This window comes from Mobula birostris, chromosome 23 (assembly GCF_030028105.1).
Source record: "Mobula birostris isolate sMobBir1 chromosome 23, sMobBir1.hap1, whole genome shotgun sequence".
NCBI lineage: Eukaryota > Metazoa > Chordata > Chondrichthyes > Myliobatiformes > Myliobatidae > Mobula > Mobula birostris.
Window position 1 is genome coordinate 26,613,721 of NC_092392.1, and position 16,011 is coordinate 26,629,731.

General features: G+C 42.2%; 1 protein-coding gene across 1 annotated transcript in view; it reads right to left on the bottom strand.

Annotated features, from left to right (window-relative positions):
- The window catches only part of pcloa (piccolo presynaptic cytomatrix protein a), a 383,977-nt gene that overhangs the window by 221,048 nt on the left and 146,918 nt on the right, over window positions 1-16,011 (bottom strand). The window contains exon 4 of the mRNA XM_072241857.1: window positions 879-1,523. Within this exon, the coding sequence (XP_072097958.1) occupies window positions 879-1,523 (645 nt within the window). The remainder of the gene's footprint in view (window positions 1-878; window positions 1,524-16,011) is intronic.

Sequence of the window (16,011 nt, forward strand, 5' to 3'; positions counted from 1 at the left end):
GAAGATTGATTCCTGGGATGGCAGGACTTTCATATGAAGAAAGACTGGATGAACTAGGCTCATACTCGTTGGAATTTAGAAGATTGAGGGGGGATCTGATTGAAACGTATAAAATCCTAAAGGGATTGGACAGGCTAGATGCAGGAAGATTGTTCCCGATGTTGGGGAAGTCCAGAATGAGGGGTCACAGTTTGAGGATAGAGGGGAAGCCTTTTAGGACCGAGATTAGGAAAAACTTCTTCACGCAGAGAGTGGTGAATCTGTGGAATTCTCTGCCACAGGAAACAGTTGAGGCCAGTTCATTGGCTATATTTAAGAGGGAGTTAGATATGGCCCTTGTGGCTAAAGGGATCAGGGGGTATGGAGGGAAGGCTGGTACAGGGTTCTAAGTTGGATGATCAGCCATGATCATACTGAATGGCAGTGCAGGCTCGAAGGGCTGAATGGCCTACTCCTGCACCTATTTTCTATGTTTCTATTTCACTAACATCCCTTGGATTTCTTGTGCTTTTACCCTCTGGGCCAGCCTAGCATGAGGAGCCTTGTCAAAGACTTTACTGAAATCCATATAGAAAGTATCTACCACCCTGCCTTCAGGAACTCCTTGGTTACCCCCTAGAGTGCCCGATTTGTGAGGTCTATCCCTTATTGTGTTTGATGAACCACATCCTCGAACTACCATGACCTTTACAGTGAGCGTATGCCGAGTGGCGTTGGGCAGGCGAGATGGGATCTAGAACCCGAAGAAGACAATTCAACCTTGTTCATGGAAACCCAGCACCTAACTTCCACCTGACCGTGAGTCGCCACAGTGTTGTGTGTGGAACATGGTAAGTCTTTGGAAAAAGGGAAGGGAACAAAACCGGGATTTTACTCACGGCTGTTACTTTTACTTTCTCCGTTTGCTCAGGTTTTCTCATTTGTTCAGTCTGCTCCTTTGTGGTGTCAGAGCGTGGTTCTATGATGCCTGTTACAGGCAAGGCTTCCTCAGCTTTCACATCCTTTACATCTGCTGCTTCCTTTCCGGCTATGGCCCTTGAGTGTTCTGGTTCAGGTGCTCCAGCCTGTTGTTTCTCAGCAGCTGCTGTTTGCTCAGGAATAGACTGAGGCTGCTTCTCCTCAGTGGATGGGGTCTGCTGTGCAGCACCCGGTTTTGGGGCTTGTAGGTCCTCCCTCAGAGCTGCATCTTGTTTGACTGGAAGTGACGTTTCTGCTGGCTTGGCTGGAACCGTTGGTACTGCTTCTTTTGTCATTGCCGCTTGGGAAGCTCTTGCCTTTTCTTGCTCCGTCTCTTTTGACCGCGGGACCATGGCCTGTTCTGTGACAGATTTGGAAGGCGATGAACGGACTGGAGGTGGGCTTTTCTGAGAAGGTGGCTGCTTGGATGGAGGAGGACCGGGTGATGATGGCTTCACTGGTGCTTTTGATGGCATTGGAAGCAGAGGTGGCATTTTTCCAGGATCTCCAAGCTGTCCACTGAGAGCGCGTTGAGTCTGACAGGTTAAGCACAGCCATTCCTCAACCTAAAACAAATGAATTCCAATTTAGTAAAAGTAGTTTCTCACACTTGCTCATTTTCAGTCCATTTTTAGAATCATAGAATGTGAACAACAGAGAGAGTTCTCACAGCCCGTTGAATCAATTCCATTGCTCGCTGAGTTCACGTTCTCCAGAGATTTATATTTTTTACACCCACTATTGATCTAATTTCCTCACGAAAACTGTGATTAATCTGCCTCCACTCTATCAGAAAATGCTCCGCAGAGTCCAACCACGCACTGCAGCAGAGTTCTTTCTCATGTCACCTGTGGCCCTGTTGCCAATCACCTTTCATCTCTGTCCTTTGCTTTTTGACCTTTTCAACACTCAGATACACTCATTACTTTAGAATTAGGTTTATTATCCCCGTCTTAAATGATGTGAATTTGGTTGTTTTGCACCAGCAGTACAGTGCGAAGGCATAAAAATTACAGCAATAAAAGGTTAGGGTTGTGGCGCAGCTAGCGTGACGCTATCACAGCTCAGGGCTTCCGAGCTCAGAGTTCAATTCCGGCGCCGTCAGTGAGGAGTTTGTATGCTCTCCCCGTGACCGTGTGGGTTTCCTCCAGTGCTCCAGTTTCTTCCTGCAATCCAAATACATACCAGTTAGTAGGTTCATTGGTCGTTATAAATTCTCCTATGATTAGTCTGTGATTAGAATAACACTATTCTTTGCATTTCTGGTCAGATGCTAACTGCATTTCATTGACTTTGGATCCATACTCGGCACAATGACAATAAAGTTGAATCTAATCTAATCTAAAGAGGTAGGTTGTTGGGAGACAAAAAAGATATATAAGTATTTCAAAAGTAAAAGGAATAATAAGGTAATGTTCATATATATTTCCTTTAAATAGCAGGATCACATCTCCTCTCATTCTTGTCTGGTTTAAGGAGAGCAAGCCCAGCTTGCCCTGTACTCTCAGAGTTTAGAAAAATGGAAGGTAATTTGTAGGATTCTTTCAATTGCTGACAAGGTAGATACTAACGTTACCTTCTGTAACACCAGAAATTAATCAACAGAAAAACACAGGAGCTGGGAGACTTGTCTATTTAGGTTTTCTTTTTCCTTTTTTCAGTGAAGTCCTCACGTATGACGAGGTGGCATATTGATGTATGCCAGAATGAATTACATAAAAAAAATTATATAAACAAAGAATGTTTAATCAAATATTATTGAAATATTGAATACACTCTATTCCTTGCTGCTTAGCTATAAACTCCAACGTAGAATGCACCTCAACTCAAGTATGTAACATATTGCTCCCGAGTCACCTTATATATGCATACAACTACACTATAGACATGCACAGCATAGTAAATTTTAAATTGTCCCATTCAGGCCTAAAGATTTAATCACTGTGGGGAATTTCTTACTCTTGCAGGATAATATCTTTCCTGACAAGGGAGGTCACTCTGCTAGGCAGGAGAAACTTGTGGCTGTAAAACAATCTCAGGTTCTGGAGCCTCCTCTTTGGTGGTTGTAGGAGTTGATTCTGGGATTGCAGGAGGTGGTTCTGACAGCCCCGGCCACCTTTTTTCTCCAACAATTGACTCTGCTATCCTCAACTAATCAATGTGTCATCTCCAGACACAGTCTCCACTGTGTAGGAGAGTGGTTCTGTTCTGTCCTCAATCTTTCCAAGAACCCACTTTTCATCATTTCTGTAGCCCCTCGCCAAGACTGCTTGCCCAGGAGTGAAGCATCAAACCTCCTTTTTTGAGGAGGTTTCAATTTGTCTCAGCTGTTTGTCCTGCATACTCCTTCTGACATTAGGTTTGAGGAGATCCAAGTGCGAACGCAAGGGATGACCCAGGAAGAACATAGCTGGTGAGTTGTTGGTTGTCGAGTGTGCTGCATTGCGATATGTAAGGAGGAAATTGGTGAGCTTTCTGATTCAGTGTCAGTGTGGTGTGTTCTGTTGACATTGCTCACAGTGCATTCGTTAGACTCTGGACAAATCTTGTTGCCAAGCCATTTGTAGCTGGGTAGTTCAGTGCAGATGTAATATGTCTTATTCCATTCATTTTCGGTAATGACTGAAACTGTTCCACAACAAACTGTGGTCCATTGTCACTAACTGAGTGTTCGGGAACACTAGAGCTTGAGAAGAGGCTTCTAAACACATCAACAGTGTGCAAGGCTGTAGTGGAGGCTATTGATTACACTTCTGGCCACTTTGTAGCTGCATCCACTACTACCTAGAAACTTGTGCCCATGAATGGTCCAGCAAAATCCACGTGAATCCTCTGCCAGGGCAATGCAGGCCACTTCCAGAGATGGAGAATTGATGCTCTTGGTATCTCCTGGATGACCTCCTTCCCTGAGGCTGTGACACTGCTGAACCTCTCATCACAGCGCTAAGCAGTATTGCATCCGTATTGTACTGTCTCAGTACTTTTATATTTGTGTGCTGTAGCACTTTTTTAAATTCGCAGTTATTTTGTAAATAACACTATTCTTTGCATTTCTGGTCAGATGCTAAATGCATTTCATTGGCTTTGTGTCTGTACTCGGCACAATGACAATAAAGTTGAATCTAATCTAATCTAATGTATTGGCATCCCGGATGGTGAATGGCAAGCTGCTCGATCAGCACCTGGTCCATAGCTTTCTGCCAGAGTGCTGGTGCAGATGCTACTCCAAACATAAGCCTATTATACTGATAAAGCCCTTTGTGAGAAACACTTCTAATGCTTCTTCTATCTTCAACTGTAGGTAGGTCTCAGCTAATTCCATTTTGCTGAAGTGTTTCCCTGTGGAAAGGTCTACAAAGATACCCTCTAACCTGGAAAGAAAGTATTGATCTACTTCCAGTACTAGGTTGATGGTGACCTTAAAATCACCACAGATCCTACTAGACCCATCCATCCGTCACTTCCGATAAGATGGTGGCATTTTTTCTTTGTAAGATTTGATTTTTATGATCTAAAGACAATTCTACTCCAAGAGCTTTGGGTACCGCAGGGCTACTCTATCAATGAGCTGCTCATTGATCGGAGTAGCTGGACTGGTGGCACCGGTGGAGCTGGCCAAGGTGTCAAAGGGGCCAGCCGAGGCCGGGTTGGTGCAAAAGGAGTTGGCCAATGTGTCGAAGGGGTTGGCCAAGACCAGGATGGTGGAGAAGGAGCTGGCCAAGATGTCAAAGGACCCTGTCAGGATATTGGGAAAGGAGACAGTCAGGTTACGACAGGAGTTGGTCCAGATATTGGAGGAGCTGGTCAGGATACTGGAGGAGTCAGTTTGAGTTCGGAGGAGCTGACTTGGCTGCAGTCCGTGTTGCTGCCCGCTACTCAGAAGCATCAAAATTGGTGCAGTATAACCGTGGGAGATTGACTTTGACATTTCACTTGTGATCGAAAGACACAGTTGGACAGTGATAATGTAAGTTGCTGGAAGCCTGTTTCCCTTGTCTGGTGGTGGGACAGGTGACATGGGAGCTGTGTAGCCTTGGTTGTAGCGGGAACTAGGTCTCAAGCCTTGGGCTTGTCAGCTGCTGCAGATCAAGTGAGTGATGCTGAAGCAGTTACAGCATGGCGTCCGAGCTTCCTAGGGCCTGGCCTCTCCCATTGGTTCTGCCCTCCTGTGTTCGAGTGGTGGAATAATAGGCTAGATTGCATGTGTCTGTGCACTGCCAGGAGACTACCATTGATTGCTAAACATTGCCGTTCAGGGTCTTGTGCTAATATAAGTTTTTTTTTCAAGTGAATATGCTTCTTTATTCACTCTTTTGAATTATGTTACTCACTATTTTTGAGTTTTGCATCTTTGCCCCAGAGGAATGCCATCTTGTTCAGCTGTTTCTATGTATGATTTGAAAGATAATTAAATTGATTTGATTTCATTTTTAATTTCTTGGCTGCTGGGACCACTGGCATTGCCCACGTGCTCCACTTAACCTTGGAAAGAATTCCTTCAGCCTTCATGTGAGCTATCTCACTGTACTTTATCACAGATAGTATAAGGAAATGGATGGGCTTTGTAAAACTTGGGTGTAGCATTTTCATTTAACACTATTTTACTCTCGATATGTTTGAATTTTCCAATGCCATCCTTGAATATTGCTGTGGCATCATCCTGTACCTTTCTTAATTTGCTTTCAGTTGACTCTTTTGCAGAGAACGTGAAATGCAAATGGTAGATGGATCCCTGATCAAGTTGTAGTTGTCTCAGCCAATCACAACCCCATAATGCTGGCCCTCCTGTTTTTACCACATACAAGTCCAATGAGGATGTTGGTTGTCATATTTCACTATTATGAATGTCATTCTCACAGGAGTTATCTTTTCTCTAGTATAAGTTCTTAGTTAGATATCTGCAGGCATCAGTTCAGTATCTTTGAAATGCTGTTTGAGCTCATTTTTGGGAATAACTGAGACAGTCTAGCCAGTGTCCAATACCATTTTAATTAATTTGCCGTTCACTTCTAGTGTAAATCATATTGCTTGTCTATTGTTAGTTTTCACGTGTAAATCTCAAGGCTACACTGTCCTGAGCCACTCTCACCATCATCAGATTTTTCATCAACAGCTTGCAGATTAGTGCTCTTTTGAAACTGCAATTTGACTTTTTATCTTTTTCTCTTCCCTGTGCACTTCATTTATTTTTGTCTGCCTGACACGCTCTTTGTATGTGTCCTATGTTATCCTTTCTGCAAGTTTCACCTTTAAACCTGCATTGGTCTGGTGAATGTGAGCCCCTGCCACAACATTAACACAGTTTGTTTGGCCAGGCCAGTTTCTGTTTAAATGTTGCAATTTTGTTCACACATACTTTCATTTCTGACTGCAACTCAGTTGTGTTTCTGTCTGCTGTTTCCATTGATACAGTGATTTCAACTGTTCTTTTAAATGTGAGTTATGCTTCAGTTAGGAATCATTTTTGAATGATTTTTTGTAAGATTCCGCAAACTAAACAATCTCTCAGTGCATCATTAAGCCCATCACTGACTGCCAATACCTGGACAATTTCTTCGATTCAGTCACTTAAACTGAAATGGATTCCCCTTCCTTTTGTTTCTGCTTATGAAACCTAAAGTGTTCCACTATCAACAGTGGTTTTAATTTTGAATGTCCCTACATTATGTCCAGGATATCAGCAAAACTCATTTGTGCTAGTTTGATGGAGCCATTAATCTTCAAAGCAAACTGTATGTTTTTCAACCTATTGCACTCAGGAACAGTAGCACTTGTTTTTCATTGTCTATTTCATTTGCTTCAAGGTACTGCTCTGCTCGTTCAATATACATCATCCAGTTATCTGCTGTGCAATTGAACGCATCTATCTTTCAGATGCAGCCAGCCATTTCTGCTTTTTTAAAAACTTATTACAATTATCACCCAGTATTCACTGTTTATGAACTCGTGGCCAAACTTGTTTCATGTTAGTTTCATTTATTTTTTGTTTTTTTTATACTTGAATGTCTCTCTCTCTCTCTCTGAAAACTTGCTGCACTTCAACTGGTAGGTAGTTGCCTCAGGTTAATTTAAAACTTCCTTGTTGTAACTGTTATGTTTTGTAAATCCAGAAATCAATCAAAATGAAAAACACAAGAGCCAGGATACTTCTCTACCTATTTTGTTCTTTTTCCGTTTTTTCAGTAAGGCGCTCTCATATGGTGTGGTGGCCTAATGATGTATGCCACTCACATACTTCTTACATATAACCCATAATGAATTATGGAAACAACAAAGAATGCTTAATCAGACAATATATTTACAAGATTACTCAAGTATCACTGAAAAATTGAATACACGACAACTACAGGCTGATTCATCTGAGAAGGGAATCGAAAACCAAGGGCTGTAATAGAGTCATAGGGTTACATAACATAGAAACACAGATCCTTTGGCTTAGCTTTCCATTAGCAACCAAAATGTCTGCCTGAGGTAATCTCATTTGCCTGTTGCTCATATCCCTCAAAACATTTCCTATCTCAACTGTTCCGAACTCAACACCTTTTATGCTCGCTTTGAAAGGGGGAAGTAAAACTTCAGCTTTGAGGATCCCTGCTGCACCTGGTGACCCTGTGATCTCTGTCTCAGAGGCTGACGTCAGGCTGTCTTTCAAGAGAGTGGAAGGTGGCAGGCCCTGATGAAGTAACTGGTAAGGCTCTGAAGGCTTGTGGCAACCACCTAGTGGGGGTATTCAAAGACATTTTCAATCTCTTACTGCTCTGGTCAGAAGTTCCCACCTGCTTAAAAAGGGCAACAATTATACCAGTGTCCAAGAAGAGCAGTGTGAGCTGCCTTTATGACTTTCATTCAATCGCACTGGCATCTACGGTGATGAAATGTTTTGAGAAGTTGATCATGGCCAAAATCAACTCCTGCCTTAGCAAACACTTGGACCCACTGCAATATGATTAGCCTCACAATAGGTCTATGATGGACGTGATCTTAATGGCTCTCTAGGCAGCCTTGGAATACCTGGACAATACAAATACCTATGTCAGAATGATGTTCGTTGAATAGCTCAGCTTTTAACACCATCATTCCAATAGACCTGAGCCTCTGGCCTCTGTACCTCCCTCTGCAACTGGATTCTTGACTTCATAACCAGAAGATCACAATCTGTGTTGACTGGTAATAACATCTCCACTTTGCTGATGATCAACCCTGCGCACCTCACGATTGTGTGCTTTGCCCACTGCTCTACTCTCTCTAATCCTATGACTGTGTGGCTAGGCATAGCTCAACTACCATCTATAAACTTGCTGATGATACAACCATTGTTGGTAGAATCTCAGATGGAGATGAGAGGGCGTACAGGAATGAGATATACCAGCTAGTTGAGTGGTGTCACAGCAACAAACTTGCATTCAACGTCAGTAAGACCAAATAGCTCATTGCGGGCATCAGAAAGAGTAAGATGAAGGAAGACAAACCAATCTTCATAGAGGGATCAGAAGTGGAGAGAGTGAGCAATTTCAAGTTCCTGGGTGTCAGTGTCTCTGAGGATCAAACCTGGTCCGAACATATCGATGCAGCTATAAAGGAGGCAAAACGATGGCTATATTTCATTGGGAGTTTGAAGAGATTTGGTTTATCACCTAAAATTCTTGAAAACTTCTAAAGATGTACCATGGAGAGCATTCTAACAGGCTGCATCACTGTCTGGTGTTGGGGGGGAGGGGCTGGTGGATACTGCACAGGAGTGAAATAGACTGCAGAAGGTGGTAAAATTAGTCAGCTCTATCACTAGCCTCCATAGTATCCAGGACATCTTCAAGAAGCTGTGCCTCAGAAAGGAGGCGTCCATCAGTAAGGGCCTCCATCACCCAGGACATGCCGTGTTCTCACTGTTACTATCAAGAAGGAGATACAGAAGCCTGAAGGCACACACTCAGTGATTCAGGAACAGCTTCTTCCCTCTGCCATTTGATTTCTGAATGGACACTGAACCCATGAATACTACCTCACTACTTTTTTATGCCTGTTTTTGCACTACTGATCTTAATTTAACTATTTAATATGCATATTTTTTACTTACTATAGTTCAGTTTTTTTGTATATTTATCATGTATTGCATTGCACTTCTGCCACAAAGTTAACAAATTTCACAATATATACCAGCGATATTAAATCTGATTCTGATTCCATGTACCTATCTAAACATTAAACACTATCATTTTACCCACCTCTACCACTTTCTTTGACAGCTTGTTCCATATACTCACCACCCTCTGTGTGAAGAAGTTGCCCTTCAGGTCCCATTTAAATCATTCCCCTCTCACCTTAAACATGTGTTTTAGACTCCCCTACCCTGAGGAGAAGACTGTGAGCACCCATCTTATCCATGCTCTACATTATTTTGTAAACCTCTTTAAGGTCATCCATCAGCCTCTTACACTCCAAGGGAAAGTCACTCAGCCAATCCGTCATCTCTTTATAACTCAAAGTGGGAGGTTCCAATCACATGCTGGTGAGTCTTTTCCAGCCTAATGACATTCTGAGAGCTGGATGAACAGCTCTACATGCTACTCTAATTGAGTTCTCACTAATGACTTGTCCAGCTGTCCCACTCAAGTGCCCTGACCAATGAAGGCAAGGATGCCAAATGTCTTCTTCAGCACCCTTTCTACCTGTGTTGCCTCTTTCAGGGAACTACATATCTGAATCCCTCGGGTCTCTCTGTTCTATAGGGCCATGGAAGTTACTACATAAGTTCTGACCTGGTTTAACTTCCCAAAATATCCTTCTGCTTGTGTTCCATTCTCCTTTACACTTTGTACTGAAAATGATAAAGTAATCTTGACTGAGTTAATCTCGATCAGTCATTGCTTGGCCCATTTCCCCTGTTCATCTACATCTTTGTAATTATATACAGCCTTCTTTATTGTCCACAACACCAAAAATTTTCATCCAAAAACTTGCTATGTTAACATTGTCAGCCACATTGTTAATCTTGATGACAAATTAGAATTCCTGCCTCCACCACCAACTCTAACAGCTCATTCCAACTGCTCTTTGTGTGTAAGATTTACCCCTCAGACACCCTTTAAACCACCTCCCTCTCTCATCTTAAACCCAACTCCCTCATTTGAGATATCCTGTCTCTAATTCTGCTGCTAAATCAATTCCTCTACAACTTTCAACATCACACCCAGACCAATAACTCTGTAAGTACAATAGGCTATTCCAATTGTTCCTCTTTACTAACCTTTAGCCTGTCCAGGCCCATCAAAAGTTGACAAGAGGCCAGAGGTCAAAGTCAGGAAGAATGATAACACCTGGAGAACCATACTTGATGGGCTGAGTAGTAACTGGGTGGGTGGAGGGGGGATGTAGTTGCCCCCTTTTTGGGTCAAAACCCAGCATCAGTCCTGTGTTGCTGAGTTGCTCCAGCAGCTTTTTTGACAAGTTGATATGATAAACAGACAAATGACCGAAGGAAGTTAATCCTGAAAAATATGACATTTTACATTTGAGATTATGTTAAGGGCTTTGAAAGTACAGAACAGAGTGTCTTTGGTGCAGATGTCTGAGAAACCCTGAAGAGAGCAGTGCAGGTAGATAATGTGGATAAGAAGGCATAAGGGATACTTTTCACCGGTTGGGGCAGAGATTATGAGGAATGTTATGGTAAATCTATATATAACATTAATTAGGCCATAGGTGGAGTACTGGTGCAGTCTGGTGGCCACACTGCAGGAAGGATGAAATTTCACTGAAATGGGTGCAGAGGTTCACCAGGTCATTGCCTGGAATGGAGGGATAGAGTGTGACTATTATGAGGAAAGACTGGACATATGGGTTCGTTTATTTTTCTTGGAATGGAGGAGGCCGAGTGGAACTGACAGAAGCATACATGATTCTGGGGGATATAGTTAAGGTAGATAGAGAGAAACCTTTCTCCTTCCTAGAGGTGTCAAAAAGTAGAGCCACAGAGTTATACAGTGCAGAAAAATGCCCCAGTGGCCCATGTCATCCATGCTGGTCTTTTATGCGAATCTGCACTAATCCTTTGGTCCACATTAGGACTGCACCCTTCTGCACTTTGCCTACTTGCAGTACTGTGCAAAAGTGCTATGCCCATCTGCACTAATCCCCTGGTCTGCATTAGGACTGTATCTTTCTGTACTTTTCCTACTTACAATACTGTGCAAAGGTGCTATGCTCATTTGCACTAATCCCTTGGTCTGCATTAAGACTGTATCCTTTTGCACTTTGCCTACTTTAGTATGTGTTTAAGCATAATAATGTTATCTGATTCCTGCACCTCCTCTCGCAGAGTGTCCCTGATATCAATTTTATCCAGAACGAGGGCTCACAGTTTGAGGATAAAGGGGAAGCGTTTTAGGACCGAGATTAGGAAAAACTTCTTCACACAGAGAGTGGTGAATCTGTGGAATTCTCTGCCACAGGAAACAGTTGAGGCCAGTTCATTGGCTATATTTAAGAGGGAGTTAGATATGGCCCTTGTGGCTAAAGGGATCAGGGAGTATGGAGGGAAGGCTGGTACGGGGTTCTGAGTTGGATGATCAGCCATGATCATACTGGATGGCGGTGCAGGCTTGAAGGGCCGAATGGTCTACTCCTGCACCTATTTTCTATGTTTCTATGTTTCTATGTATCCCCTGACATCCTCTTCCATTTAATCGGTTACTCTACATTAAGGTAATTGCTTAAACCAAAGTTAAAACTTGGAGAATACAGAACTGGAGATGAGAACTTATCTCCAGAAAAATAAGAAATGGATCTTTTTGTAGAAAAAATATAATGTTAACTATGCCAATAGTTAGCAAATCACCAAGTATTTTCAGCAGTATCAGGATATGCCTACTGCAATTGCTGATCGATTTATGAGTCTAATCTTCTCTTGTTGGCATTACTAAGAACTGCTGGATTAGACGTTAATCACTCAGTGAATCAACCGTAGGAATTCAGTATTAGAACATTTACTTAGATTAACAATGTAAGCCTTCAAGTATAGTAAGTTTAAATGTCTGTAAAACTGAAATATTTTGAATTATTGAAAATCCTAAATATATTTTATTTTGATCTGTGAAGTCATCACCAGTATTCAGTGGAAATAAACTTGTGCTGTTGCTTTCTAAGAATATCTCCCTTGGTCGGATTCAGCCCATGGGCTGAGATACCGACCACTCAAACAGGATTATAAAGAAGATTTAGCAGGCAAAAGAGAAGGGAAGTGACCTTCAATAAAGAATTGCTTTTGCTTCTTGTTTTAACGTTGCATTTATGTGGTTTTAATTAACTTTATTTTAGAAAAACTGTTAATTTTTCATTACAAGTCCCCCCTCCCCGGGGTTATGGCTGAGTTTGTTCCTGTGAACTGCTCATAGCTTGAAGAGTCTCCAAGTTGGAAACCTGGCCACGAAATCAAGTTGCCACAGGGTAGAAGAAGCCTGAAGTTCTGCAGTGGGCAAACCCATCCCACCGGTTTCCCAGACACTCCCTGACATGCATAGACAGTACTTAAGTGTTCATGAACTGGGGAGAATTGGTACTTTAAATTGATAGCATTTGACATATTCCTGAATATCAGGGATGTTGAAGAGCTGCTTGGGCAGGGCATGCCGAGCTGATTGCCCTCATTCTGAGCTGTAAACTTTAAAAACCTATAAATAGGGAGCCACTTGAACTGCCCCAGTTCATTCCAGCGCCTCCTCTGGCAGAGTGTCTTTTGCCCCAAAAACCTTGAGACTGGTGAAAATGGTTTGATTTTTACATTAATTTTCTAATAAACCCAAACACAAGTTCAAAAGCAGTGGATTCACAAAAAGGCTGAAATGTGCTCTAGTTGCATGTTTCAAAGTCAGTAATAGCACCCTGGGCAAAAATATGCATTTGGAAAGTCCATTCAGCAATTCCCTTTAATGGTTTCTGACAGATCTAATAGGAACAACTAAGTTTATGAAAATACATATTATAAAATTCTAGGGCTTCATTTTCCAATTTATTCAGACCTTTGAGAGCCAAGTGTTGTATAGTTCATTTTTAAAAGAAAGAAATGTCCAATACCAGGCCTTAATTCACTGAACAGATCAACAATATCTCAAACTAAGAAACAAAACTGGATACTTATGAGAATCTGAAAACAAAACTGCAGATACTCAAATCTGAAATTTAAAAAAAAAATCCTGCATGGTAGGCTGATCCAGAAGCTTAGATCACAAAGAATAAGATAGAAAATGGATCCAAAATTGGCCTGGTGGTAGGCGGCAGAGAGTGGCCTGTGATTAGTGGTGTGCCATACAAATCATTACTGGACCCTTTACATATCATCCTTTCTCTATTAATGATTTGGAAGATAATGTAAGTCACGTAATTAGTACGTTAATCCAACCCTAATTATGAATTATATTCCTCGCTGGATCCCATGCGATTGAACGTTCCAGACCAGCTACCAAGTGGGATTTTGTCAAAAGCCTTGCTAAAGTCCATATAGATAATATCCACTGCCCTACCCTCATCTAACCCCTTGAAAATATTGCCTGCTTGGTAATTTGCATCTGATCAAGTGCAACATCACTCATTTCTTTAGGATCTATCATTGTCTCCACATTGATAAAAAAAAAATTAAACATATTGTTCATCTTCTGTTGTTCCACACACTGGCGGCCATGCTGATCTTAACGAGGACAGTTTCATTCCCTGACCATTCCCCATATACCTACAGAATCTGGCAAAATTGCTTACTTCATCTAATTGCCTCTTTGTGCGGTGACTTCATCCCAGAGTTAAATAGAGCATATCAGCTCAGGAACAGAACATTTGGCCCAAAATGTTGTGCCAAACCAGCTAAAACACAAAAAACACGAATCCTTCCAACCCACACAATATCCATCTTCCTCACATTCGTGTGCTTATCCAAATGCCTCTTAAAAGCCTCTAATGTATTTGTCTCTCTCACCGTTCCAGGCAGCACATTCCAGGCATCCACCACTCTTAAATTAAAAAAACCTACCTCTCACATTCCCTTTGAACCTACCCCCTCTCACCTTCAATACGTGCCCTCTGGTATTAAACATCTCAACCCTGGGAAACAGATACTCTCTATCACTCTATCTATGCCTCTCATAACCTAATAAACTTCTATCAGATCTCCCCTCAGCCTCTGCCGCTCCAAAGAAAACAACCCAAGTTCATCCAGCCTCTTTTCCACTCATACGGGAGAATGAGGAGGCGATAGGCAGGAGCTACATACTGGGAGGTAGTCACCTCTAGATTGCAGGAGAGAGGTGAAGATGATTGTCGGGAGAAGGAGGGGAAATGCACAGCCAGTGCAATCGACTTATTATTTCCTTCAATACTATAGTTTTAGATACTATATATATAGTTTTATAGATTTATACATTTATAAATATATTTATATATTTATAGATATATAGTTTTAGATACTATAGAGGGGGACGACCTACCAGAGGGGAGCCTCAGTGACCAGGTCTCTGGTACTGAGTCTGGTGCTGTGGCTCAGAAGTGCAGAGAGGGGAGGAGGATTGTAGTGTTGATAGGACATTTCTTAGTCAGAAGAACAGAAACAAGGTTCTGTGGGAGCAATAGAGACATTTGGATGGTATGTGGCTCCCTGGCACCAGGATCAGGGATATTTCGGATCAGGTCCGTGGCATTCTCAAGGGCAAGGGTGAGCAGCCAGAAGTCTTGGTGCATATTGGCACTAATGACATAGATAGACAAAGTGAGGAGGTCCTGAAGAGAGATTTTAGGGAGCTAGGTAGAAAGCTGAGAACAGGACTTCCTTTACAGTAGTATTCTCTAGGTTGATGCCCGTGCCACGTGCCAGTGAAGGTAAGATTGGAATAATTTGGCAGGTCAATGTGAGGCTGAGGAACTGGTGCAAGGGGCAGGGTGCTCTTCTGGGGAAGGTATGAACTGTGCAAAAGGGACAGGTTACACCTAAACGCAAGGGGGTCTAATATCCTTGCGGTCAGGTTACCTAGAGTTGTTTGTGTGGTTTTAAACTAATTTGGCAAAGGGATGGGAACAGGAAGGATAGGGCTGAAGATGAGGAAGTTGGTTTACAAACAAAGGCAACGTGTAGTGAGAGTCCTAGCAAGAAGAGGCTGATAATAGGGCAAAATTGTAGCCAACAGGATGAGTTGCAATGTAAAAGATGGACAAAATCGAAAAGGGTGAATAAAGGACTGAAGGTGTTATATTTGAATGTGCGCAGTATATGGAGTAAGGTAGATGAACTTACAGTACAGTTACAGATTGGCATATATGATGCATAGATATCACTGAATTATGGCTGAAAGAAGATTATAGCTGGGAGCTTAATGTCCAGGGATACAGATTGTATCAAAAGGACAGGCAGGAAGGCAGAGGGGGTGGTGTTGCTCTGCTGGAAAAAATGAAATCAAATAATTAGAATTGTGGGGACACAGGGTTGGAAGGTGTTGGATCACAGTGGATAGAGCAAAGGAACTGCAAGGGTAAAATGACCTGGATGAGAGTTGTATACAAACCCCCAAACAGTAGTAAGGATGTGGTCTATAAATTACAATGGGAGATAGAAAATGCATGCCAAAAGGACAATGTTACAGGTCATGGGGGACTTCAATATGCAGCTAGACTGGGAAAGTCAGGTTGATGCTGGATTCCAAGAGGGGTTTTTCTAAAATGCCTATGATATGGCTTTTTAGAGCAGCTTGTGGTTCAGTGTTGGATTCAGTGTTGTGCAATGAAGCAGAATTGATTAGAGAGCTTGTGGTAAAAGAACCCTAGGGGAAGGAGAAGCTAAAATCAGATGTATCAGTATTACAATGGAGTAAAGGGAATTACAGAGGCATGAGAGAGGATTTGGCTAGAACTGATTGGAAAAGAACACTGGCAGGAATGACGGCAGAGCAGCAATGGCTGGAATTTCTGGAAGCAATTCAGAAGGCACAGAATATATACTTCCCAAAGAGGAAGAAGTATTCTAAAGGAAAGATGACACAACCATAGCTAACAAGAGAAGTCAAAGCCAACATAAAAGCCAAG